The sequence below is a fragment of the Brachypodium distachyon genome, chromosome 1, assembly GCF_000005505.3.
Source record: "Brachypodium distachyon strain Bd21 chromosome 1, Brachypodium_distachyon_v3.0, whole genome shotgun sequence".
NCBI classification, from domain to species: domain Eukaryota; kingdom Viridiplantae; phylum Streptophyta; class Magnoliopsida; order Poales; family Poaceae; genus Brachypodium; species Brachypodium distachyon.
In genome coordinates, this window is record NC_016131.3 from 34,551,361 (window position 1) to 34,577,485 (window position 26,125).

The 26,125-nt window shown below is 47.5% G+C and overlaps 2 protein-coding genes across 2 annotated transcripts; both read left to right on the forward strand.

The window, feature by feature from the left end:
- Positions 1-7,525: 7,525 nt before the first annotated feature.
- Positions 7,526-8,461, forward strand: LOC112269970 (ethylene-responsive transcription factor RAP2-11-like). The gene has a single exon (XM_024457545.1). The coding sequence runs from the start codon at positions 7,556-7,558 to the stop codon at positions 8,420-8,422; it is 867 nt and encodes a 288-aa protein (XP_024313313.1). The 5' UTR covers positions 7,526-7,555; the 3' UTR covers positions 8,423-8,461.
- A 15,725-nt stretch (positions 8,462-24,186) lies between these two features.
- Positions 24,187-26,079, forward strand: LOC100826011 (berberine bridge enzyme-like 27). The gene has a single exon (XM_003563731.4). The coding sequence runs from the start codon at positions 24,274-24,276 to the stop codon at positions 25,837-25,839; it is 1,566 nt and encodes a 521-aa protein (XP_003563779.1). The 5' UTR covers positions 24,187-24,273; the 3' UTR covers positions 25,840-26,079.
- The last annotated feature ends 46 nt before the right edge of the window (positions 26,080-26,125 follow it).

Below are 26,125 nucleotides of genomic sequence, written 5' to 3' on the forward strand. Positions count from 1 at the left end.
ATGGACACAATTGAGAAAGAAAATTGAGGAAAGTGGTTGCTCCATCATGTGCATGCAGGAAACTAAAAGAATGGATATCGACTCGGCATTCATCCAGAATTTTTGCTCTAGAAGATTTAACAAGTTCCTATTCCTGCCATCTATTGGTCGTTCGGGTGGCCTCTTGATCATTTGGATTGGCTCTGCATACGATGGCATCCTTACATTCAGCAACGAGTTCTCTCTCACTGCTGAATTCACCTGTCTCACCTCTCATAAACAATGGCTCCTTACCAACATATATGGTCTCTGTCAGGAGGAGACAAGAGCTGATTTTCTTGATTGGCTTCATGATATTGACATGCCTGAAGACAGGAACTGGTTGGTCACAGGGGATTTCAACACACTGAGATCACCTGATGACAGGAATAGGCCAGGTGGCAACATTAATGATATGCTCAAATTCAATGAAATCATTAGTCAACTTAGATGGATTGAACTGTCACTAAAAGGTCGTAAGTACACTTGGAGCAATATGCAAGATTCACCTCTTCTGGAAAAACTTGACTGGTGCTTCACTTCTCTCAGCCGGACTATCAACTTTCCTAACACCGAGACAACTCCACTGGCCAAGCCCATCTCAGACCACATCCCCTATGTTATTAACATTGCCACTGATATTCCCAAGGCCCAAGATTTTAGATTTGAAAATCACTGGATGAATCGACAAGGCTTCCTTGACATGGTCAAAGATACTTGGCAGAGCAACATTCCTATTTTTCAAGTTGATAGAAGAATTGCAGCCAAGCTTAAAAAACTCAGGGGTCACATGAAAAAGTGGCTGAAAATTAAAGGTGACATGGATTCTGCTATTGAGGATCTCAATGCACTCATCCTTTTGCTAGATGGTATTGAAGACACAACCAGAAAATAATCTCAGAAAGGAGGTGAAAATTAAACTTTAATCAAAATGCATATTGGAGACAAAGAGGCAAGATTAAATGGGTAAAGTTGGGTGATGAAAACTCCAAGTTCTTCCATTCACTGGCAACTATCCAACACAGGAAAAATAAAATTGCATGTCTAAAGAGAGAGGATGATTCACTTGTTTATGATCATGACACCAAAGCTAATATGTTTTGGCTTGCATTCAAGGATAGGTTGGGAACATCTCAAGAATAGAATTTATGCCTCCCTGACCAGGAATTACTCCACAACAACACTAATCTGTCAGACTTAGAAGTACCCTTCACTAGTGAGGAAATTGATGAAGTTGTCAAAAACCTCCCCACAAACAAGTCTCCTGGTCCTGATGGTTTCAACACTGACTTCATTAAGAAATGCTGGCCCATCATCAAGGAGGATTTTTATGAACTGTGCCACCAATTCCATGATGGGGAGCTCAATCTTACCTGCATAAATACCTGCTACATTGCACTCATTCCAAAAATTGATTCTGCAGACAAAGTCAATGATTTCATACCATTTCACTCCTAAACTGCACTTTGAAAATCCTGACCAAACTGCTGGCCAACAGACTTCAGGCAGTCATTATGCAGCTGATCCATCATAATCAGTATGGGTTCATCAAGACTAGAACCATACAAGATTGCCTTGTTTGGGCTTTTGAATATATTCATGCCTGCCACAAGTCCAAACAAGAAATTGTCCTCCTTAAATTGGACTTTGAAAAGGCATTTGATAAAGTTGAATATAAGGCCATCATTCAAATTATGCAAGCCATGGGTTTTGGAGACAAATGGTGTCAATGGATTAGCGAAATTGTTCACTCTGCTACATCACAGATTCTTCTTAATGGAGTTCCTGGTAAACTGATCCATTGCAAGAGAGGGGTTAGGCAGGGTGACCCCCTCTCACCACTTCTTTTTGTCATTGTGGCTGACTTCCTCCAAACCACTCTTAATGATGCCCTGTACAGAGGTATGATTGAAAGGACAATTGACAGTGCTGCTTGCCCTGATTTTTCCATAATCCAATATGCTGATGACACCCTGATTATCATGAAAGCTGAAGATGCACAACTTCAAACTCTTTAGAATCTTCTACAACAATTTCATGACACCACTGGCTTGAGGGTCAATTACCAGAAATCCAACTTGATCCCATTGAACATGTCCAATGAGAGAGGACTTCATTTTGCAGATCTCCTCGGCTGTCAGCTTGGCACACTTCCATTTACATATCTGGGGCTTCCATTGGGTAATATCAGGCCAAAAATTATTGACTTCATGCCCATGATCAAGAGAATTGAAAACAGACTGATGTGGTTCTCTAGTATGCTCTCATATGGTGGAAAGCTTCAACTGGTCAACTCTGTCCTTTCTGCACTCCCCACATTTGAGATGAGTACTTTTGTCCTCCCCAAAGGAGTTATCACCCAGATTGATAAGTACAGAAGACATTGTCTCTGGCGTGGGCAAGATCTCACTAAGAAGACCCCCCCCCCCGCTCTGGCTGCCTAGGAAATGATCTGCAGACCCAAAACTGAAGGTGGACTTGGAATCATTAACCTTGAGCTTCGGAACCAAGCCCTCATTCTGAAGAACCTTCACAAATTCTACAATAAAGTCAACTTACCATGGGTTCATCTGGTATGGGAACAACACTATGTCCAAACTCAGCCCCCTCATTGTAATCCTGATGCCTCTTTCTGGTGGAGAGACACAATTAAACTTTTGCAAACATTTAAAGACTTGATCATTTGCCACTCATAGCAAGGCAATACCATCCTCTTCTGGCAAGACACATGGCTTGAACACCCGTTAGCTAAAACTTGGCCACAGCTTTACTCCTTTGCCATTGAGCAGAACATTTCCCTCCACAATATGGTCCAATGCCCTGACCCAACCATGCAATTTCACCTGCCATTATCAGTTGTTGCACATTCCCAGTTCCAGGATCTGTTACACCTATTGGAAGACATTGTCAGAACAGAAGAACATGATATTTGGACATTCCCATGGTCTTCTCCTGGATACTCTGCATCTAGAATCTATAAGAAACTAGTCATGCACATTGACATCCCTACCACTATCACATGGATCTGGTCATCCTGTTGTCAGCTTAAGCACAAAGTGTTCATGTGGCTCCTCATGGTTGACAGACTCAATACCTGAGCAATGCTGCACAAGAAAAACTTCCACCTCCAGTCTTACTCATGTGTTCTTTGCAACAGAAACACTATGGAGACCAGGGATCATCTCTTCTTCCACTGCCCATTTGCCATGACTTGCTGAAGATACATTTGCCCCAATTACACCCCTGGACAATCTGTCCATGAGCATATTGCAGCCAGGAAACAAGAGCTTCACGTGCCTTTTCACATGAAAATCATAACTGCGGCAGCATGGAGTATCTGGAGGATTCGCAACGATTGTATCTTCAACGGGATTACCCCATCACTTTACAGATGCAGAAGTCTATTTAAGGAAGAGCTCAATTTGGTTTTCCATAGAGACAAAAGAAAGAACTACCATGCTTTTCAATCATGGATTGATAACTTTAGATAGTACATTTTCATGTAATTTTATCTACCTGTACATATTCTCATTAATAAAATTACAGCAGTAGGTCTTATGACCTAAAGCTTTCCGTGTAAAAAAAAAACTCATTTGGGTCATTATGAATACACTGTCATGCCCTTTGGCTTGACCAACGTCCCAACTACATTTCAGAATCTAATGAACACCATATTTGCTCAACATATTGGTCATTTTATCCTTGTGTTTTTTGATGATATATTTATCTACAGCAAAAACATGAAGAAGCATCAGAATCACTTGAGAACTACTTTGGAGATACTCTGGAATCACTCCTTATCAGTTAAGATGAGCAAATGCACCTTTGCTACACCTCTGGTTTCTTATTTGGGACATATCACTTCTGCAGGAGTCTCTACTGATCCTAGCAAAATGAAGGATGTTCTTAACTGGAAAGCTCCTCAAAATGTCTCTAAGTTGAGAGGATTTTTGGGGCTGACCGGCTATTATAGACGATTTGTTCACAACTACGGTAAAATCTGTAAGCCTTTGTTTGATATCCTCAAGAAAGACAATTTCAAATGGGGTGAAGCACAAGAACAAGCTTTTCAGCATCTGAAAACTGCTATGACCACTTGTCCTATTTTGGCACTGCCTATTTTTCCCAACCATTTACAATTGAAGCTGATGCTTCTGGTTATGATATTAGGGCAGTACTTATGCAAAACAGAAGGCCATTATCTTTCTAGAGCAAAACTATTGGCCCTAAAGCCATGGCTCAGTCCACTTATGTTAAAGAAGCTATGGCTATCCTCGAGGCATTAAAAAAGTGGAGACACTACATTTTGGGCAACAAATTGATTACCAAAACAGACCAAGAAAGCCTCAAATATATTACCCCCCAGAAATTGACTGAAGGTATTCAACACAAACTTCTCCTTAACTTGCTAGAGTATGACTATGTGATTGAGTACAATAAAGACGGAGAAAATGTCGTCGCTGATGCACTATCAAGAAAAAATAACCCTCCTCACTTATCTTGTTCTGCTATAACTGCTGTTCAACCTGATTGGTTGCAAAATATCAAGCACAATTATATTGGTGATCCTGACAGCTCGGTCATTCTGAATAAACTCGCTCAAGATGTTTCTTCTGATGCTCAGTTCAAGTTAAATACAAGAACATGTTATACGTTGGACGCAGCACTTCACTCAGACACAACTTGATTCAATCTTTTCATGCCTCAGCATTGGGTGGGCAATGGTGAGCAACTTAAAACGCCATTTAACAAGAACTAATAACCACCTAGTTTTAATCTCAAGGTCCTGCAAGGACGTCTTGGTTCGTCATTCTAGAAAATAGAAATAGAAAAAAATGTAGGAGTTTTGAATTTTCGACTAAAGCTGATTGATTGCACCATAACAAAAACAAATAAATATTTTTAAGAGGTGGGCTAGTGAAAACTTTCCTATTACGAAATCAGCACAAATAAATCTAAAGAAAAAACTAATATGTGATACAAACCTACAAATCAAACACGGTACCTGTAAAAAAACCTACAAATCAAATAACTCAAATAGAAACAAATCTTACGAAATCCAATTCTCCTAAATTCACATGAAAATCCTTTTAGTCAAAGAGCTCCTAAGTTTGTTCAGTCCATGGTCCCACATAATTAACTCTGTTTTCTTCTTGCAGTTTCGTCCTTACTTGACTACCACTCCCCAGAAACAAAATTAAAAACTTATCCTTTTAACCATATATCAAACATTTGATGAAGAATCTTCAACGGTTTAAAAAAGCGACACACCTCAAGAACATTAGGACAACCTTAGTCAACCACCACACAAAAAAAGAAGTCTGCAGACTGCAGGTTGAGACACAGCTCGTTAATAAATAAAACATCCTGCTCCCGGCCATGTCATTAGATTAACCATGGCTAACAACATCGCCCATTTCATTAACTAGAACGCGTCTATTCTAATCTCTTACAAGCAACCATGTTTTCACAACGTCACCTAAACATGAGACATGAACCCAGGCCGGGGGGTGCCGCCAAGTGGCGAAAGATCATGCATCCACGACCTGCTTCTTTAATGCAGTCCTAATATGTTAGACTAATGCTAGTTATCTTTTTTCAACTAAACACACGGTAGTGGTAAACTAATGCAGTGCAGGAAGCGGGGACCTTGTACAATTTCTTCTTGGAGAGCATATTAGTTTGGGTCTACTTTTCCAAGAAAATGGAATAACAAGTATAGCGCCAGTATAACCGTTAGTCCATAATCACTTGCAGCGAGGACATCAATCGAAAAAAAGAAGTATTTGAAGCATGTTTTTCTCCCGCCATATTTTTTGTTGACCCGTTTTCTCCTGCCATGTCAGATAGCCTTGGGGCAGACGGTACAACTTTGTACTAATTTAAGACACTTTTTATGAATCGGAGGGAGTATAAATTTGTCGGGAGTAGCACAACTTTAATGCAAATTGCAACAAATTCCTTTATATTGGTACCTAGGGCAGTGATTAGTTAGCCCATGGGAGACGAAGATGCCAGGATACCCTTCACTAATGCGTGCAGATGTGTGATTAAAAAATGAGCAGTTCATGTCGTATGACAGTTTGGGTATGTACGCCATGTAGCATGGGCTTGCGTGTGTTTGGGTTTTGATTAAGTGGTAACTATGATTGAGCAAAGCCCACAACTCGATGGTTTCGAAAAAAAACGCCGCTCGAAGTAACCACTGTCTCCGTCCAAACACTACTAGCAATATTATAGCTCTCCTTTGACCAAGACTTTATATTTTGAATTTTTTTTATTAATATACATTTATATGACATTTTTTTCCTTTATTTAATAAGGGAAACATTTTGTTTCTTTCTACTGCATTGAAATAATACCACGGCCCCTTCATCCACCAAAGTAATATAAAAGAGTCAAGTGAAGAAAAAACCCAATGATACAACATAATCTAGCTACTCCATGTTTGAACATAAATTTCTTGGCAAATGGGAACTATTTGTAGCTGCCGACCACCCACCATCATGTTTTGTTTGTCCTTCGGCCGCTGAAGCATCGACCATAACTTCTTCTTTTTTGAACTGATGGACCATAACTTCTACGAAGTGGTACACAAAAAGATCATAACCCGCAAAGAATTGATGTTTTTTTTTGTCAAAACCAATATTGTTGTGACTTAACCAGGTTAACCCTAGCCCCAACTAAAATTTCGGCTGCCAATGCTCCCGTTAACCCCCAACAATCAGTTGATGAACATATTATCCATCCACTAGTTTATCAAACATAAAGAACTTCGGATCATTATTTCCCTCCTGCAAATATAGGAGTACACCTAATATGACTACTCAAGAAAAGGAGGTCTAGGCGCTCTTGTATACATGAAACCCCCGAACCAAAAGAAAACCACTTTCTTTGAATTATTGCATACCATCTTATGGACAAGAGAATGAAACGACGTTGCTATTTCTAAGACGACTAAGAAATAACTATCGAAATCAATGCTAACAACCGTTTGATTCAATCTTATGGACAAGATGATTGCGGTTGTCGGCTGAGAAAGTCGACTCAGAAATAGACGCTCACAGAATGAAAATGAAATACAAAAAGACTGAACATAACAAAGACACGAACAAACTGCAAATAACAGTTGAGGGACTAAATCGGAAAGGGATTTTCGTTTTTCCACGTACTGCACGGGTAATCCCTTTGTCTGGACAGAGCAAAGGAGCGTGAAAAAAATGAACCCGCGTTGCTGTCGTCGCGCGGCCTGCAAACAAAAGGCGGATTTCGTCAACCAGGGCAGAGAACAAACATGCCAGCCACTACGACCACATCAAAACATCGAAGTAAGCTACGGGATTCAGCATCTACGCCCCTATGCACTCTTAGAAAACTCAGCCTCCCGCTAACCCTCCCGCCATTACAGACATGCGCGCCACGACACTGTCAGGAACCCCAACAGCTCAGCTAGCGCCTTAAATTCAAACACCACCTCCTGCCCCAAAAGTTCAGACCGAAAAGAAAGCAGAGCTTCACGACACGAATCAGTTCGTTAATGGAGCTCCATTTCCAGCACCCGCAGCCGCAGGAATGCCAGCAGCCGGCGAAAGGGGTGAGAAGGAGTAGCAGCAGCACTAGCAGCAGTAGCAGCAAGTGCAAGTTCGTGGGGGTGAGGCAGAGGCCGTCGGGGAGGTGGGTGGCGGAGATCAAGGACACGACGCACAAGATCCGGGTGTGGCTCGGCACTTTCGAGACCGCCGAGGACGCCGCGCGCGCGTACGACGAGGCCGCGTGCCTCCTCCGGGGCTCCAACACCCGCACCAACTTCGCCGTCGCCTCTTCCCCGGCCCCGGCGTCCCCGCAGCAGCCGGACTCGCCGCTCGCGTCCCGGATCCGCACGCTCCTCACCCACAAGAAGCTCAAGAAGCACCACACCGCGCCGCGGTCTCCCGTCGCCTTCACTCCTCCGTATGCTGGGAACCGTAATGCCAGCGCTGGCAACAGCAACGGCGGCAGCGCGAGCTCGAGCATCAGCTTCGCCGTGAGCGGCAATGGGGTCGACCTCGCTCGTCACGCACCCAACCCCTGTAGCCACCAGCGCGTAGCCGAGGAATCCTACAGGACGTGCCAACTGATCAACCATTTCGACCATCCGCCATCATGGGCGGCAGCTCTCAACCCCGCCGCCCCGCCGGTCGCCGGCAGTAATGCTCATTGCCCGGAGATGCCCCAAGGAAGGATGAAGGCCGAGAAGCAAGAAGGCTCCGCGTCTGCGTCTCCCGATGGTGCTGCCGCCATGAGTACTGGGTTCGCCAGGGCGCAGCAGCAGGTCGACGGCTTCGACATCGGGAACGATCCCTGCGACTCCCTGTGGGATCTGCCACCGATCTGTCAGTTGTCATGCAGGTCTCTGATGTACTAGATGATGAAATCTGAAGATTTCACGCTTTTTGGGGGTCCATTTTCTGCTACCAGGAGCCAATTCCGTACAGAAAGATTGTATGAGGAATGATGGCCAGCAAGCAGAGTAAATGTGACGGCTGGTTGTGTCAATCTTGGGTCTAGATGAGATGAGTGGATTTTTTAGCTGTTGCTCTGTTTCTTTCATCTCTATTGGTTTAGGGATATAACTTCCTTTGTTCTAAACAAAAGATCTCTCATGGAGGTGCAATAGAGCTGTATCGCACAACACTAATGTAATTTTTGTGGTGGGTAATTCTGAGGTTTCCAAATGGTGAAGCGCATGTTATTGTGATTTGGAAGGCTAATGAAGATGATTGATTGACTGAAACCAAAAATTCACCAGTCAAACAAACAATGGTTCCTTTGATGATCAATTCAGCGAATTTATAACAACGGAATTGCTAGATCTCAGTCGGCTGAGAAATCCAATTTCTTAGTCGACGAGATTAATTAGCGTCGTTAGCTGAGATTAAAATTAGAGTCGTTTGCTTAGCTGGGCTCTCTGCGTGGAGACGTGCGACTTGATGGTGCCATGGTGGGCTGGCGCATGATGATTTTGTTTTTCCCATTATCTTGATTTGTTTTATGGGCTGGTTTTATTCTATGTTTGGGCTTTTTTATTTTTGTTGTGTGGGCTCTTGTAAGGGTTGTGTCTTTTTGTTTCTTTCATTTGTTTTAATAAAAAGTAAATTACACTTTTTTTTGCAGGAAACTAAATTACAATAGTTCTATTATTAAATTTGCAGAACATATATTTAAAATTTAGGTAGCAACAAGACTCCATTAGACTATAATTGTATAAAATATGGTTTGCTAATTCTCAGTCGGTCGAGAAATTCTTACAAGTATAATTTTGTTTATTTTTTAATCTCGACAGCAGTAAAGTGTAATCTTATGTGCTGTGTTTTGCAACCGCAACTTAGCCGTAGTAATTATAAGTTTAAATTTTCATGTTACCTTTTTAAAAAAATATTACAAGTGCAATCCGGTCAAAAATAATTTACAAGTGAAATTTTGTTCTTTTTTCTTCCTAACCGTAATCAGCTGTCAAGTGTAATTTTGCATGCTAATTTTTTGCAACCGCAACCTAGCTTTACTAGTTATAAGTGAAATGTTTGCACTTATTTTGTCATAATTACAAGCGAAATTTGTGTGCTTATCTTTTGCAGCCGCAACTTAGTGTTTATTCATAATTACAAGTGAAATTTTGTGCTAGTTTTTTGCAGCTGCAACTTACTTTTAATGATAATAGGTGTAATTTTGTACTTTATATTTTTACAAAAGAGTGACGAACCTGGTGTAATTTTGCTAATCACAACCCTACAAGCAGTTCGAGCATCGGAGCTTCTATATCCCTAGTGCAATCGTCGGGGCAAAGAAGAACCTAAGGTTTGGGAACTTCTCCCCCTCTAAATGGAGAGTGACGAACCTGCCCAGGAGGCAGAACAGAACCAGGAGGACAAGCAGAGGTCGGATGAACATACCCTGACAGACCCACTTGCTGCTGAGATGGGCAGGGTTGCCGAGGCCGTCAGTCAGCTGAAGGTGGCGGAGCTTAAGGAACAGGAAGGAGACATGTTGCAGCCCGCGATCCAAGGGAAGGAACATCTGAAAGGCAATGAAGTGACCCTGAAGAAGAAGAAGAAACTGAAAGCAGGCCGCACTCGCCAGGTCGCGGGAGCAAACCAGAACGTCGAAGGGGAGCGAACCAGTGAGGCTCTGAAGAAGGGAGAACTGCAGAAGATGGTGGGATCCCTCGCAAAGGCAAGGTAGCTCGTGCTGGGGAAGAGAGGAGAAAGAGAGAGGAACAAGGGGGAGGGAGACCAACCGAAAGAGGAGAATCAGAACAAGAAGCCCAAGGAAAGGAGAACAAGACGGACAATCAGCACAAGGAGGCAACCAACCCAGGGGCCGCTGGTCAACTGACAGGCGTGGAAGATCACGCCTGTCAGAAGCCATGACGATATTAGCCTGGAACTACCGGGGGATTGGCCAACCCCGGACAGTTCAGGAGCTTGTTAGGCTTGTGCATTCCCATCGCCCGAAGTTAGTTTTTCTCAGTGAGACTAGACAGCGGCGGGATGTCGTAGAGAATCTTAGGTGGCGTCTCGGCCTTAAGAATGTGATTTCCTTCCCGGGTGTTGGGAAGGGAGGGGGCCTAGCACTGTTCTAGGAGGAAGGGATAGAGGTTGAGTTACTTAAGATGAATAATGTAGGCCTTGATATTACGACCTAGCTGGGGTCCCAGACACTCGTGCAAAGTGCGTTGAAAGGTCAAGCCCGCGTTCTTCAGCCCGAAACACATGCATGTATAACAGTAGAAGCCAACCGGGGTGATAAACATTGTTTTCTCCTCATCTTCGAATGCCATCTTAATCTGATGATAGCCGTAGAAGGCATCCAGAAAGCATAAAGACTCACAATCTGCTGTGGAATCTACTATTTGATCAATTCGGGGTACAGCGAAGGGGTTCTTAGGGCATGCACGATCAAGATCAGTAAAATCTACACACATGTGTAATATATTCCCAGCCTTAAGGACTACAACAAGATTTGCTAACAAAGTAGGGTACAACACTTCCTGATCGCCCCGGCATTCTTGAGCTTCTCCACTTCTTGCTGGATCAAGTCCTTGCGTTCTTGTGCTTGCCGGTGAACCTTCTGCTTGATGGGCCGCGCGTCTGGACTCACCTCCAGCCGATGCTCGATCACCTCCCTGGGGACTCCGGGAAGGTCTGACGGCTCCCAAGCGAACACGTCAGAATTTCGCTGAAGGAAGGCGATGACGGCACTTTCCTATTTGTCGTCGAGGCTCGCACCGATGGAAACGGTGCTCGCCTCGTTGCCGGCATGCAGGTGCACCTTCTTGACCCTGGCACTCTCCTCCTTTAGTTTCATGCCCTTGCTGACACGCGGGCTGGAGGTGGTGCGGCCCCCGGCATCCTGCCCGGGAGCGGCTCGCGCCTTCATCTGTGTGGGTTGCTCGCCCGCAAGTGGATCCTCGTTCCCGGCAACGTCGTAGTCACCGGAATCTGCCACTGCGGAGGTCTTTACGACCTCGCCCACGCACAAAGCAGCGTCCTTCAGGTCGCACTTGATGGAGAGTACACCGTATGTTGACGACATTTTCATCACGCCATAGGCGCAATGCGTTGCCGCCATGAACTTGATCAACACCGGCCGACCAATAATCCCGTTGTACAGCAACGGGGTGTGAGCCACATCGAAGACAACATGCTCAGTCCGAAACGCTTCCCGGGACCCGAAAGTCACCGGGAGCGTGATTCGCACCATGGGTTGCACCACTCCGGGGTTGATCCCTCGGAACGGGTCGGTGGGCTTCATCTGCTCAAGAGGCAGCTGAAGCTTTTCCAACAACTTGGTGGACAGGAGGTTGAGGCTTGCCCCGTTGTCCACCAAAACCATGGTCACCGTCACATTATTTACGATCGGTGACACCACGAGGGGTAGTACCCCTGATCCCAAGGGACGAATCGGGTGATCGTCCGAGTTGAAGGTGATCGGCACATGCGACCACCTCAACGGCTGTTGTGCCTCCATGCTGGGGAGGAGGGCGCACACCTCAAGAGTGAGCCGCTTCACGGCAGCGTGAGACATGAGAGCGTACGCTGCCCCGTGGATGCAGGCGACGTCGCAGGGCTCCTGGAAGCCGGGCTCGTCGGCATCATCGCTGCAGTCATACTCACGCCGTTCGGCGCGAGGCTTGTCGCGTCCCCGGGGAGGCCGGTCCTTGCCGACGCGGGCTTGATCGCGACCCCCCCCCCCGGGTTCTCCCTTGTCACCGCTACTGGCCGCGCCCCGGCCCGCTTCGTTGCGGGGTTTGTTCGGGCAGTCTCGAGAGAGGTACTCGATATCCCCGCAGTTGAAGCAGGCCCCGGCAGTACGACGCTCCTCGTGGCGCTGCTCGCGCTTCTCCTTGATGGTCTGGAGTGTGCGGCAGTCCTGTGTGTGGTGGGTGGCGTTGGTGTGGATGGGGCCGCGCGCGGCCGCCGCCGGCTTGCTACCCGATGCTCCCGCCGACGCCGCCTTCTTGGTTGGCCTCTGGGGAGCCCCCGGTTCCGCGGCAAGCACTTGCTTCCCGCCGTGTTTCCGGGAACCCTTCTTCCCGGAGCCCTTGGGTGGGTTCGCCGCCGCTTTGGCGGCAAGCTCAGGCGCTAGGCGCCCTTCCTCGGCCATCGTGCATTTGTGCGCGAGAGCGTAGAGATCCCTGGTAGTCTGGATCCGGTGCGTGGTCAGCTTCTCATGCATCTTCAGGTCGAGGACATTGATGGCGTACGTGTTGATGATGGCGGCCGCTTCCGCCTCTAGGATGGAGCAGGAGATGTTCTAGAACCTGTTGGTCAAATCCTGCAACGTCTCTCCTGGCTTTTGCACCACCGTGTGCAGCTCCGTCATGGTTCCTGGGCGCTTGTAGCCATCCTAGAACACGTTCACAAACTGCTCGCGCAGGTTAGCCCAGGAGGCAATGGACCCGGCGGGCAGGTTGAGCAACCAAGTCCTCGCTGATCCTTTCAGGACCATCAGGAACCAGTTGGCTCTGACCTTGTCGTCGGCACCGATAGCATGCGTGCCCAACGTGTAGGTCAGGAGAAAGTCCTTGGGGTTCACGGTCCCGTCGTACGTTCCGAGCGTTGGCACTCGGAACTTTCGGGGCCATGTCACCCGGCGCAGCTCGTGGGAGAACACGGCGCAGCCATCATCGGCACCCATGGGAGCGTCTTCCTGCTTCTCTGGATGCTGGTGCTCTCTCTCGCGCCGGTGCCGGCGCTGCAAGCGCTGGCGGAGATCCTCTTGCTGGCGGGCGTTCAGGACGCCTCGCGCGTCACCTTGCGTGACGGCCAGTGACGAGTCCGTGTAGTCCTCGGGGTCCTCGTCGTCTTGTCCTCCCGAGGGTGGAGGATGCTCTCCATGTCTCGAGGCGCGGGGTGCATCTCTGTGTCCCGGGTCCTGTCCCCGGCCTGAACTAGCCGGGCCGCCCTCACCTAGCGACTGTTGGGCAGCGAGCGCGAGGAGCGCGTCCAACTCCGCACTCCATACGTTGTGCGCTGGCGTGCCCTGCGGCAGCTCATAGCGCACCATGACACGCGCGGCGATGATGGCTTCCGCCGGGGTCTGAGCGGGAGGCTGCCGGTTCTCTGACCTTCTGCCGTCCGCCCGGTCACCCGGTGCCCTCGGTTGAGAGGGCCGAGATCCCATTGGCGTCGAACCCGTGAGCGAACTCACTGGCTGGCACGTGCGACGTTGAGGTGCCGCAGGCCCTCTTGGACGATTGTCCATCGACGCCCGAGGAGGTGGCGGTGGCAGCTGCGGTTGCTGACGTTGAGGGGACCACTGGTCCCCTTGTCCTTGCGACGCACGCGCAACGTCATGGGATCGAGTGCGCATGGCCAGCGTGTCGCGCAAGTCGACCCAGGGCTTGTCTGCCTTCTTGGGTGGCATGGCGAGCTGATGTAAGCGATGTCGTTGGTGAAGAAGCTAATGACGCCGGCGGTCACCCGAAGTTCTTTGCACGCCCCCCTACCTGGCACGCCAGATGTCGGAGCACGGGTCTCCGGCACCGGGGATGCTGGACACCCCCTTGTTGTTCGGTGAGGGGCGAGGCGAGTGCTCTGGCGATCGCCGTCGTGACGAAAGACACGAAGTGTAGACAATCGGATTTACCCAAGTTCGGGCCACCCGGAGGTGTAACACCCTACGCCCCGCCTTTTGTATATTCACGAATTAGTGTGCTCTTATGGATTGCCCGGGGGGTTCCCGGGTAGGCTATTTGTCCTTCTAAGGGATTCTGCTACAAGTGGATCCAATACTACTTGTTACTGACCAAGGTTCGAACCCTTTGACCGGTGGCATTGGTCCTCCTTTTATAGGCAAGGGGATACCACAGGTGCCGATGCATGCAACGTGACACGTTAGCTATACGCGTGTCATTGCCGCAAAACTTACCCTACTGTTGATCCACGCTGGGCGCCATGCAGCGCCCGAGCCACTGTACACGGTAAATAAAATGGACTTATAGGGTAGCCGCTCTAGTCTTGCTGAGCAATACTAGCCCTGCCGATGTGACTCCTGTTAGTGCATTAAATGCACCGCGTCCGCTGTCTCGTCCTGTCTTCACTGTTTGACGGGTCCCACCTGCATGCCCGAGCGCGGGTTGCTAGGATCCCCTTCCCTGCAAGCGCACCCAGCCCGTTGACGGGGCAGTATGCCTTCCTCTTCCCGGGACCAGAGTTCCCGGGTACCCACCGAAGTGGGCACTTCTCTTGTTCCAACTCTTGGCTTTGCCTTTGCCAATAACCGTCTCTTTGGGGCGGGCTCCCTAGGCTTATCCTTCCCGGGAGGCCAACCTGGTGGGGCTTCGTCATTTGCAACCCACGCGTCACGTATCAGTGGGACCACGTGGGCCACTGGTACGACAGTATCTGGGACTATCGATTCCGGAGGACGTATGAAGGATGGAAATTCAAAACGATAAAGGAGAAGATCCAAAAATGTTTGAGTGACTGGACGGAAAAATACCTCTCATGCGCCAGAAAAGAGGTATCGATCAAATCTGTCATCCAAGCTATTCCCACTTACAGTATGAGCGTTTTCAAGTTTTCTGCGGGCCTTTGTGAGGATCTCGAGAAAATGACCCGGAATTTTTGGTGGGGTGATGAGGAAAGTACGAAGAAAGTCCACTTACTTGCTTGGGATAAACTGCTCAGACCCAAAAATCAGGGCGGGATGGGTTTTAAAGATCTCAGAATTTTCAATCAGGCGTGCTGGCCGACAGGCGTGGAGGCTCATTGTTCACCCTGAAAGCCTACCCAGGTTCCGAAAGCTAAGTATTACCCTAATGGAAACCTCCTTGGCACAGCCTTCATCCAAAATGCTTCTTCGGGTTGGCAAGGATTTATGCATGGCCTAGAATTGTTAAAGGAGGGGGCCATTTGGAGAATTGGAGATGGATCAAAAGTGCGCCTTTGGAGGGATAACTGGGTGCCACGAGGAAATCTCAAAGTCACAGGCAGAACGGGCCGTAATAGATTCAGATGGGTTTCAGACCTCATCAAGACCGACACTCAAGAATGGGATGAGATTAAGGTGCGGGAGACGCTGATGCACCATGACGCCGAGCTGGTTCTTAGTATCCCCCTGGTCAGTAGAATGAAAAAAGACTTTGTGGCCTGGCACTACGAGAAATCTAGAAACTTTACGGTGCGCAGTGCTTACCGGCTCGGTCTCGCAAAGAGCCAACCCACGTAGGACCGAGCACAAGGAAGCAACAGGCTGGATGGGGATCGAGCTCTCTGGGATATTCTTTGGCAGATCAAAGTCCCACCGAAAATCAGAAACTTTGCCTGGAAGTTGGCCACTGAGTCTCTTGTGGTGCAGGTTAACCGCCACAAGCGGGATAAGCGCATCAGGTCCACCTGTGGCATCTGTGGTGTGGAAGACGAGGATGGATACCACGCTGTCATGAACTGCACAAAAGCCAGGGCTCTGCGGCAAGAGATGCGCCTACACTGGGAACTTCCCGCGGAAGAAAATCTCACTAACATTGGCTGTGATTGGGATATTGTTCGCTTGAGTCAGATGCCAGCAAGGCAGCGGGCCTTCATGCTGTTCATCTGGTGGAGGGCGTGGCAACTCCGGAACGATATCATCTTAAAGAAGGCTGATGGCTCCATTAGTCAATCCACGGCTTTCATCATCAATTATGAAGCAACTCACAATAGTGACATGGTGAGCTCGGCTATGGAGGATAGTAAAGGAAAAGCTATCGTTGTGGGCTCGGTCAACCTGTTGGTGGCTCAACCGGCCCTCGTACATGTCCCATGGAATCCACCGGATGCGGGATGGCTAAAGCTCAATGTTGATGCAAGCTTCTCAGACACTGATGGCAGCGCTACTTGGGGTGGCATTCTCCGGGGTCACTGAGGGAGGGCTATGTTCGCTGGTTATGGCCCTTTGCGGAAGTGCTTGGAGGCAGGAGCAGCTGAAGCCTTTGAATGCTTGGCGGGCGTTCGGATGGCAATTGCCTTCGCGGACAGGCCGTATTGGCCACCGATTGCGTCCGTGTGGTGCAGGGCCTCAATTCGAAGTTGGAGGACTTGTCCAATCTTGCGCCAGTCCTCCTTGAGATCAAGCTTGTTTGGATCCTTTGCTCAGGTAATTGTGAGAAAGGAGGCCAGAAAGGCTAATGCCGTTGCCCACGAGCTTGCCCGGTTAAGTAGAATTAAGCGTAATCCAGACTTATATCTGGGGCCTGTCCCGGACAATATCTTGGCTTTTGCCTAGATGATTGTAAGCACCTTTCGTTTGGTTGAATGAAGTGTTCTTACCCAAAAGAAAGATATTTTTACAAAAGAATTTTCGGCATTTCGAAGGTCAACGTTTTTTGGTTCGGTTTTGGGTTGAACTGACCAAGTTGTGTACTAAAGATTTCAACTGGATGTTTTAATATATAATCGCTACTTATGTTTGCACATTTCAAAACACTCAAACTAGCACTTACTATTTTTTGAGCAACCTGATTTGCGCAAATGTGCTGTCATTATTAATCCCTTCAATCCATAAAAAGTGTCGCCCATTTTGTACTAAGTTAGTACAAATTTTGTACTAAGTGGGCGACACTTTTTATGGATCGGAGAGAGTAAAAATAATTTTATCATGTTTTATTTTTTATATACTTGTATATAAGGCGTTGGAATAACTTTTTGTAAATTTGTCAATTTTTTATTTAAATCAAAATTCAAGCTTTTTTAGCACCATGTAAACAATATTTGTGTACGAATGCATATGAGCTGCACCTAAGACCTTTTTATTGTGATCTGAAATTAATCCGCAGACCCTACACCCTAGCTACCAGCCTGCTTTTCCTTGAGACAAAAAGATAAAAAAAAAACCCAATACGGTACTACAGTACCAAGCACAGGACACAAAGATTGCATTGCATGGTCAACTGAGAAATAAAACTTCTCAGGCAACTGAGCTAGAGTTGGTCCCTTATAACAAAAGAGAGAAAACATGTTCTGAAACAAAAGGGAAAGATGACAAATGAAGGACAATACTTAGGCTAAGGCTACGATGTTCTCTGGTTAGTCTTATGGAGTGTTTGTTTCATGGGATCAAGAAGGATGGGAGATGGCCATCCTTGTGCTTGTTTCCTGGGAATGGATGCCTCATTTTTTCGTCGACGAATACAACCAGGATGGCAATTGGCGGTGAAGGTGAAGGTGGCGGGTCGAGGAGGTGGCACGGGTGGCCAGAGGCACGGAAGATGAAGAGGGCGGTGCATTTCCGATGCGGTGGTGGACAGTGGCGCCGAGATGACGCGTGGCAGTGTTGGGAACCCAATGGAGGCATATCATATCTCTTGAACATCTTTAGTTGCCTTGCACTCTGTCATTTTGATGTGCTAGCTTTGCAGATACATGAATGGATATTAGAATATTAAAAAGGTCGCTAAAAACTTTGTGGTGGCAAACAAAGCTGGAGCTGATAAGCAAGAGCTGGGACCATGGATGAACCAAAGGTTAGATAATTAATTACAAATTAATGTATGCAGCTATCATATGACCAAATGGTAATAAGTGGTCGCCTCTGTGCTCTCATCAGTTGGTCAGCTGCAAAAAATGACTTTGTTTTTAGGATTAGCCATGATGCATGCCTTTTGGTCTTTTTTTCAAAGTTAAACCGTAATAGTTGCGCGGGGAAGCGGCGGTAGAGCTAGTACGCTGGTGAGTTTGAGAAAAGGGGAAAGAGAAATAGTGGAGCTCAGGCACGGCGCTAAACGATGAGACTCCTGGCTGCCGAAGCCTCGTCATGTTCTGACGATAGTGGATACGGCACATGCACGCCCACATAAAATGAAGCGATGAGAGCTCATCTAGAAGAAATATTTCCCTAAATGGGATCGCTCCATCCAGAATATCCATCTCAACAAAAAAAGGATGCCTCTTGTCCCTAGATGAACATCTCCCATCTTTTTTGATCCCATGAAACAAACACCCCCTTAGGGCCCCCTTAGGGCGTATTTGCTTCCCTGCAGGACCACCGCTCGGACCGCAGCTGGGCTGCAAATTAAGTCTGCAGACCACTGATTGGTTTCCGCTGCAGCTCGGCGACGAAGCAGCGAATAGGTGGGCCGTGGGCGCTGAAAGAGGAGGAGAGAAGGTGGGCGGCGCGCGGATGTCGTGTCGCCAGACAGAGAGTTGAGGATGACGAGAGGAGGGGCGCTGGGATAGGAGATGGGGCGCAGCAGCGAGATGAGGGCGGTGCGCGGCCGTCGAGCGGCGAGATGAGGGGCCGCAGGTGTCGGCGGAGAGATGGGGTGCGGCGGGCTCCGGTAGGAGGAGCGCGGACGGTGGGCGGCCGACGGACGGCGAGCGGAGAGCGAACGCGAAGAGTCGAGCCTGCACGAGAAAAACGGAGCATTTGGGCGCACTGGTGATGCAGGCTCTGAGGCCTTATTTTGCATCTAGGCTACAACTGGCTCGTGCGGTCAGCGCAACCGAACAACATGAAATTTGCATCGCGTGTGTGAGCATGGTGCGCTCAGCCCAAACAAACTAAGGGTCATCTAGGCTACAACTGCCTCGTGCGCTCAGCCCAACCGAACAACATGAAATTTGCATCGCGTGTGTGAGCATGGTGCGTTCAGCCCAAACAAACGCACCCTTAGTGTACGGCGTCTAGACTACAACCCAACCACACACACCTTCACGGTGCGCACACCCTCGCAATTCACAACATACTAATTACTATAAAAGACTCATCATCTAGGCATAATTCCCAACCCATTCTATGATAATATTGTTTTCATTCCTTCACAAAATAACATAGAAACAAACACATTTGATTCTTATAACTAGATCGATCCATATGCTCTAAATGGATAAGAGAGGTATGGATTTTCCGCTCAGTTTTAATTTTTTTCTTTTCTTTCTGTTTGGACAAGAAGATTTTTGACTAAGACTGGGTTTGATTCTACTTTCCTATTTCTCAAAAACAACTTCTCTCATCAGCTATTTCGTGTTGCCCCCCCTGAAATATCACTTTTCGGGTCAAATACCCCCCAGCTTTTGCTATGGGGCTGGCAGGTTCACTCCTTGCCATGAATAGGGCTGGCTCCTTCCCCGAGATAGATAGAAGCCAAGCCCACTACGCGGTGCGAACTCCTAAAGAAGAGAATGAACTTACTCTTTCACATCTCATCACCGATGGCATGGGCAGACCCAGGAAAAAACTCAAGAGGGGGCAAAAATATATGCCATATATTCTGATGTGCATCAGCTAAGAAGGCAAGCATCCATAGAAACTAAATTATATGCATTATCCATACAAAAAGATGTTTTATAGTGATATGAAGAAAATACCTTGTTCCGAAGTTGCAAAAGATAACATCGACACATCTTTCTAAGTTCTAACAAGCTAGCCTATAACCCGCGAGAAGAAAAAGATGTTTAATTTTTAAATCGAGGTCACAATTACATGAGGAAAAGAGCATTTGCACATTACCTTTCGTTTCATCCACGAACCTCATGAAAACGTTTAACTATCACTCCATTGGGAATTCTGTCCAGCAACTCTTTTCTACAAAGAAAATAAGGCTATGGCTTATGGTTCATAAAGTCATCGCTGATTTTGTTACCGAGAGCATTTTTGACTATCTTCATAGCTGAGAAGCACCTCTCAACGGTTGCATTGCCAACGGGCAGAGTTAGTGCTAGCTTTACAAGTCGGTAACTAAAGGATAAGAAGTATGCTTCTTTGTAGTCACCATCAGTTCAGCCAGACCCACAATATTTTCCAAGCTAGAAAACCTTGTATCATGGGTTACATTATCCAAGTAGAGATGAAGTTCATGCTCAAGAATCGTCAAATCGTTGAAGTCATCAGGATAAAACTAAGCAAATTTCAGCAACTTCTCATCATTGAAGTGACAAAAGTGACCAGTTGGACTCAAAGCATGCATACAACAAAGCAACTTAGAATTTGTATCATTGAATCTGCCATTTAACTCTTCTACCAACATGTCTAGGACAACAAAGAAACAATCAATCCGATAATGATGCTCTTGCTAATACCAGTCCTTTGCCTTCTCTTCTTTGGATTCACATAATCACTTCCCATGTCCATCACTGAGATGTCATATTTCTCACAAAAAGAACATACTTTGCTCAGAGATCATTCCAACCTTGCTCACACCTAAAATTTTGTAGCTCTCTCTTTGTAGATTCCACATCTAACATGGCATTGACAATGTCAATATCCTTTCTCTAAAATATTTTTGATGGCCCATTTGTCAAAGCAAATATAATCGTCATCATGTGTAGATAGAATGGAGTCAAATGATTGAAAATATTTCAAAATTCCACGGGCTTGACGTTTCTTAATAGGATCTGAACTATCTTCCTCAACATATTCCAGCACTTTAACCACCGAAGGGAACATCTTTGACAAACCTACCAAAGTTCTGTAGTGAGAATTCCATCTAGTATCTCCCGGCCTTTGAAGAGAAAGCTCTTGATTTAGTCCACTTCCTGTAGCAATCTCTCCCTTACCGGTTGCTTTCCTTCTTCTTGATGATTCTCTCTAAGTTTATCCTTTCTCTTGCAATGATCCAACAACATTTCAGTTGCTTTCCTTCTTCTTGATGATTCTCTCTAAGTTTATCCTTTCTCTTGCAATGATCCAACAACATTCATTGTAAATGATATCATCAATAAAATCTCCAACATCAATTATTTTCTTTGCAATAGCCACGACAACCAAGTTAAGCTTGTGAGCAAAACAATGTACATAATAGCTGAACTGTTCTCTCTCATAATTTTGACTTGCAAACCATTAAACTCACCGGCCATGTTGATTACTCCATCATAACCTTGTCCTCTCACTTATTTTAGACTTAAACCAAACTCGGCAATGATAAGATCAATTTCAGATTTCAGAATAGCTGTTGTCTCCTCCACATGAACAACACCAACAAACCTCTCTTTTGTCACTCCACATTTACTCGCATATCTTAAAACCACTGCCATCTGTTCTTTGTCAGAAACATCCCAACACTCATCAACCAATAAACTGAAGACATCAGTGCAAATTTCTTGCAAAATTTCTTTTGCAAAACAATCATTGATGCTTTTCTGAATTTTCAGAGACAACATTTGATTATTCTATGGGGCATTTTTAATGCCTTGGCTACCATCGTTCTGACTAATAGTATACTCCATCAGCTGCCTATAATTTCCTTTATTTACTGACTCTTCAGATTGACGAGACTAACTGACTAAGAAATTGCAGGCAAGGCGATTGCAGGAGTTGGGGAAATTCCTGATCATACTGTCTGAACTCTGAAGAACAGAAGAAAACCCCAGAATTGGGGGCTCCAGAATTGGGGGATGGCTCGCGGGTCGCGGCGTCCCTGCGTGCGGCCAGGGAGCAAACACCTGCCCTTGTATGGCTTGCTAGGAACACGGACGGTCGAAGCACCGGAGCCACGGAGGGCCAGGCGCAGGCGCGGCGAGGGTGGGTGGCATCGGTAGTGCGATGGAGCCTGGAATGATTGAGTACTCAGAACGATAGATTCCTTCGGTGTGAAGCTTCGTTGAGTGTGGTGCGTGGTAATGTGTTTTCAACATGGGCCCGGGGGGCAATTGATGGGCTGGAGTGGGGGCAAATGGTTGGGCTGGAGGGGAGGCATTTGTCTTATTCCTTGGGCCTATAAAAAGGGCCGGAAAAACGAGTGGGAGCAGGTGCTCCCATGGGCTTCAATGTGGGTCCGCCCATGACCGATGGGCTAGTGGATCCACCACTGACAGTCATCATTGACGTGCCTTATCAAGACACGTCACTGATGACTACCTATAGCCTGTCATGATGAGTCATTATTAATTGATCCTTAAGAAACCCGTCTGCGAGGACTTATTGTGCCACAATCGAGTAGCACGGACCTAACAAGCCCCTCATAGGACCCGTGAGTGGTGATGGGTCACTGCTGACGGGCCTTCCGTAAAAACCGTCAACGGTAACTCAATGTGCCACCCTTAGGTGACCGACCGAATCACCATTGACGGGTCGCTATCAAGACCCATCACCAGTGACCTCTCATCCTTTACCTTTCTAGTTAGTGACCCATCAGTTGTGACTTTCTGCCACTTAGCCAGTGTCACCTTTGATGGGTTAAGTGCAGAGGCGGAGCTAGCGCTTTCTCAAAGCGCTAGTACATGATTATAGTCTACTGACCATAAGTAACACATATTTAGAAACAAATCATGGATATAAGAGCTAATGTTGACAAAGACAAATTCACAACTATCTCGATTACATCACAACGGTAGTTATACATAAACAAACGCAAGCTATAAGCAGTAAGATTATAGTTGCCTTTCCTCCCTTAGCGGAACTAGGGTTGATGATTTTCTGATTTGGAATTCAGGTTTTGACTTTAACAGAGGAATAGGAATGGAACAGTCAACAAAGGGACTGGGGAATATTACCCACAAAAAAGAGGGGTTGGGGAATCAAACAAAGAGGAAGACCGAGTTGGGATGAGAATGGCTCATGGCTCCCTGCGGACTATAGAACCAGGCCCATGGTAGAGCTAGACAGAGGATCATTAGAATCAGGCCCATGATGGAATAGTTCTTGGCTTGGTTAAAACCTGCGATGCAACTATGTGTGAGTATGCACATCACACGTCGTTGTTTCAATCCAGGTGTTTGGGAAGGCTTAAAAGGTCTAATCATCCGAAAACCCTCTTTGTGCTTGTCTGCGCAGGCCTATTACCACCTCCTTATCCCCTCCCCCCCCCTCTCTCTCTCTCTATGTCTCCCCCTCCTCCGGCACGTTGACCCCTTGCTCTTTTTCCGTCACTGACACCCTCCTCTGCTCGTGTCGTAGCATGCCTCTCTTCGCGCCACCGAGCACCATCTGTAAGTCTTCAAAACAAAACTTTGAAACTAATATAAATGAGTTGAAAAAATAAAAGCACTAAATTGAAAATTTAAAAAAAAAATCAAAAGTTAATAAACTCAAAGTCAAGAGAATAAAAATAAAAAGTATGACAAAAAGAGCAAAACAAAAAAGAAGCCTAGCGTCTACACTCTTCTTACACTAACTTTGCAGCCCCTTTCAAAACAAAACAAAAACTTTGCAGCCACACATACCAAAAAAGGAAAAATATATCCTAATCCAGTCCAGAACCATAGCCAGCCTACGGACAGTTTGGCCTCTTATATAGAACTGAAATCTGTGGATGCAAGACTGCCTTAAAAAATCTTACGCAAGACCTACGGTTAACTAACGTATGCAACAACGAAAAATCAAATTATTTTCTCGCGAAAAAGAAAGAAGGCGACACATTTGGTCAGACTTAATAAGTTTCAAACCAAATCTAAAAGCCTGCAGATGCTTCCGTGGTATACTTGGCAATTCTACATGTGTGTTCATATGGGGTACCAGACGATCGATCTGATTGGACATACATGGACCATTCCACCGAGGTCCAGTCGTTCAGATAGCGCTAGGCGCTAGCCATCTATTTTTGACCGGCCGATAACTAAAGTTTGACTCTGGCGTGCCAATCAACTATCGCCACGTCAGCAACTATTCGGAAAGTTGACCATGACTGTTCTTGCAGACAGCGGGTGGATGTGGATTGCGGACAATATTTTCTTCCTAGTGAAGTCGGACTCGGACGTGGGCTATATGTACAGCTCCATGCCATGCAACTATGCACAGCGTACCGGAATCGTATAGCAAAAGGCACCAGGCCAGTTCATTTCACGAACGCGGGCAGCTGAAATGGCCTCGTTGCCACGTTCCTTAGCGCCCGTGCTCTTCTTTGCCGTCCTATCCTTGTACGCATCCGTCCCATCCGCAGCTTCCTCCGATGGCTTCCTCGACTGCCTGTCCGCAGCCATACCCAAGCAGCTCTTGTACACGCAGAGCTCTCCTTCCTTCACGTCGGTCCTGGTGTCCTCCATCCGGAACCCCAAATTCTCGACTCCCGGAACCGTGAGGCCCCTCTGCATCGTCACCCCGACGAATGCCTCCCACGTCCAGGCCACCGTCGTCTGCGGCCGCCGGCACGATGTGCGCATCCGCGTGCGCAGCGGCGGGCATGACTACGAGGGCCTCTCGTACCGGTCCGAGCGCCCCGAGGTGTTCGCCGTGGTCGACATGGCGGACTTCCGCTCCGTGCGCGTCGACAAAGCAGCGGCCACGGCGTGGGTGGACTCCGGCGCCACCATAGGGGAGCTGTACTACGCCATCGGGAAAGCCAGCAAGCAGCTGGCGTTCTCTGCCGGCCTGTGCCCGACGATCGGCGTCGGCGGCCATTTCAGCGGCGGCGGCTTCGGCATGCTGCTGCGCAAGTACGGAGCCGCCATCGACAGCGTCCTGGACGCCACGCTTGTCGATGCCAACGGGAGACTCCTCGACAGGGACTCCATGGGGAGCGACCTCTTCTGGGCCATCCGCGGAGGCGGCAGCCTCAGCTTCGGCATCGTGCTGTCGTGGAAGGTGAAGCTCGTGCCAGTCCCGGCCACGGTGACCATGTTCAGCGTCCCCAAGCCCGTGGACCAGGGCGCCGTGGACATCCTCACTAGATGGCAAGACGTCGCCCCGGCTCTCCCCGAAGATCTATTCATAAGGGTGCTCGTCCAGAAAGAGGTCGCCAACTTCCAGTCCATGTTCCTGGGCACCTGCGACGCGCTCCTGCCGTTGATGCGCAGCCGCTTCCCGGAGCTCGGCATGAACCGGTCGCACTGCAAGGAGATGACATGGATCCAGTCCGTGCCTTACATCTACCTGGGCAGCAGCGCCACCGTGGAGGACATCCTGAACCGAACCGCCTCCACGAGCAGCTTCAACAAGGCTACGTCGGATTACGTCCTTCAGGCCATCCCCAAGGATGCGTGGACTAAGATCTTCGCCTGGCTAGCGATGCCGAACGCCGGGCTCATGATCCTGGACCCTTATGGCGCCAAGATCAGCAGCTTCCCCGAGTGGGTGACGCCGTTCCCGCACCGCGACGGCGTGCTGTACAACATCCAGTACATGAATTTCTGGTCGGCCACCACCAATGGAGGTGGATCGAACCAAGCAAGGTGGCTCAAGGACTTTTATGCGTTCATGGAACCGTACGTCAGCAAGAACCCAAGGCAGGCGTACGTGAACTACAGGGACCTTGACCTCGGCAAGAATGTCATTGTAGGCAACGTCTCGAGCTATCAGGCCGGTATGGTTTGGGGAGAGAAATATTACAAGGGTAACTTCAAGAGGCTGGCAATGGTCAAGGGCACGGTGGATCCGGAAGATTATTTCAGGAACGAGCAGAGCATCCCTCCACTCGTGGCGAGCCAGTGACGAGGATATGCTGTGTGGTCACTCATCTTCATGTTTAGATGGCTGGTGGTCTTTTCCCGTCTATTTTTGTTTACATTGTGTTATATGTTAGCGCAGGCAAGATAAAGCTTACAAAACATCTGCTCGATGTAACAAAATATCCAATTTGACAAACTATATTGTGGTCATCGTCAATTTTGTACACCACCGTCCAGTCCAACTCCCGCTGGTAACAAATAAACCGAGATGGCTTTTTCAGTGGTGACCCCTGACCACCAAAACACTTGGTCCACGCGTCATCTCTCCA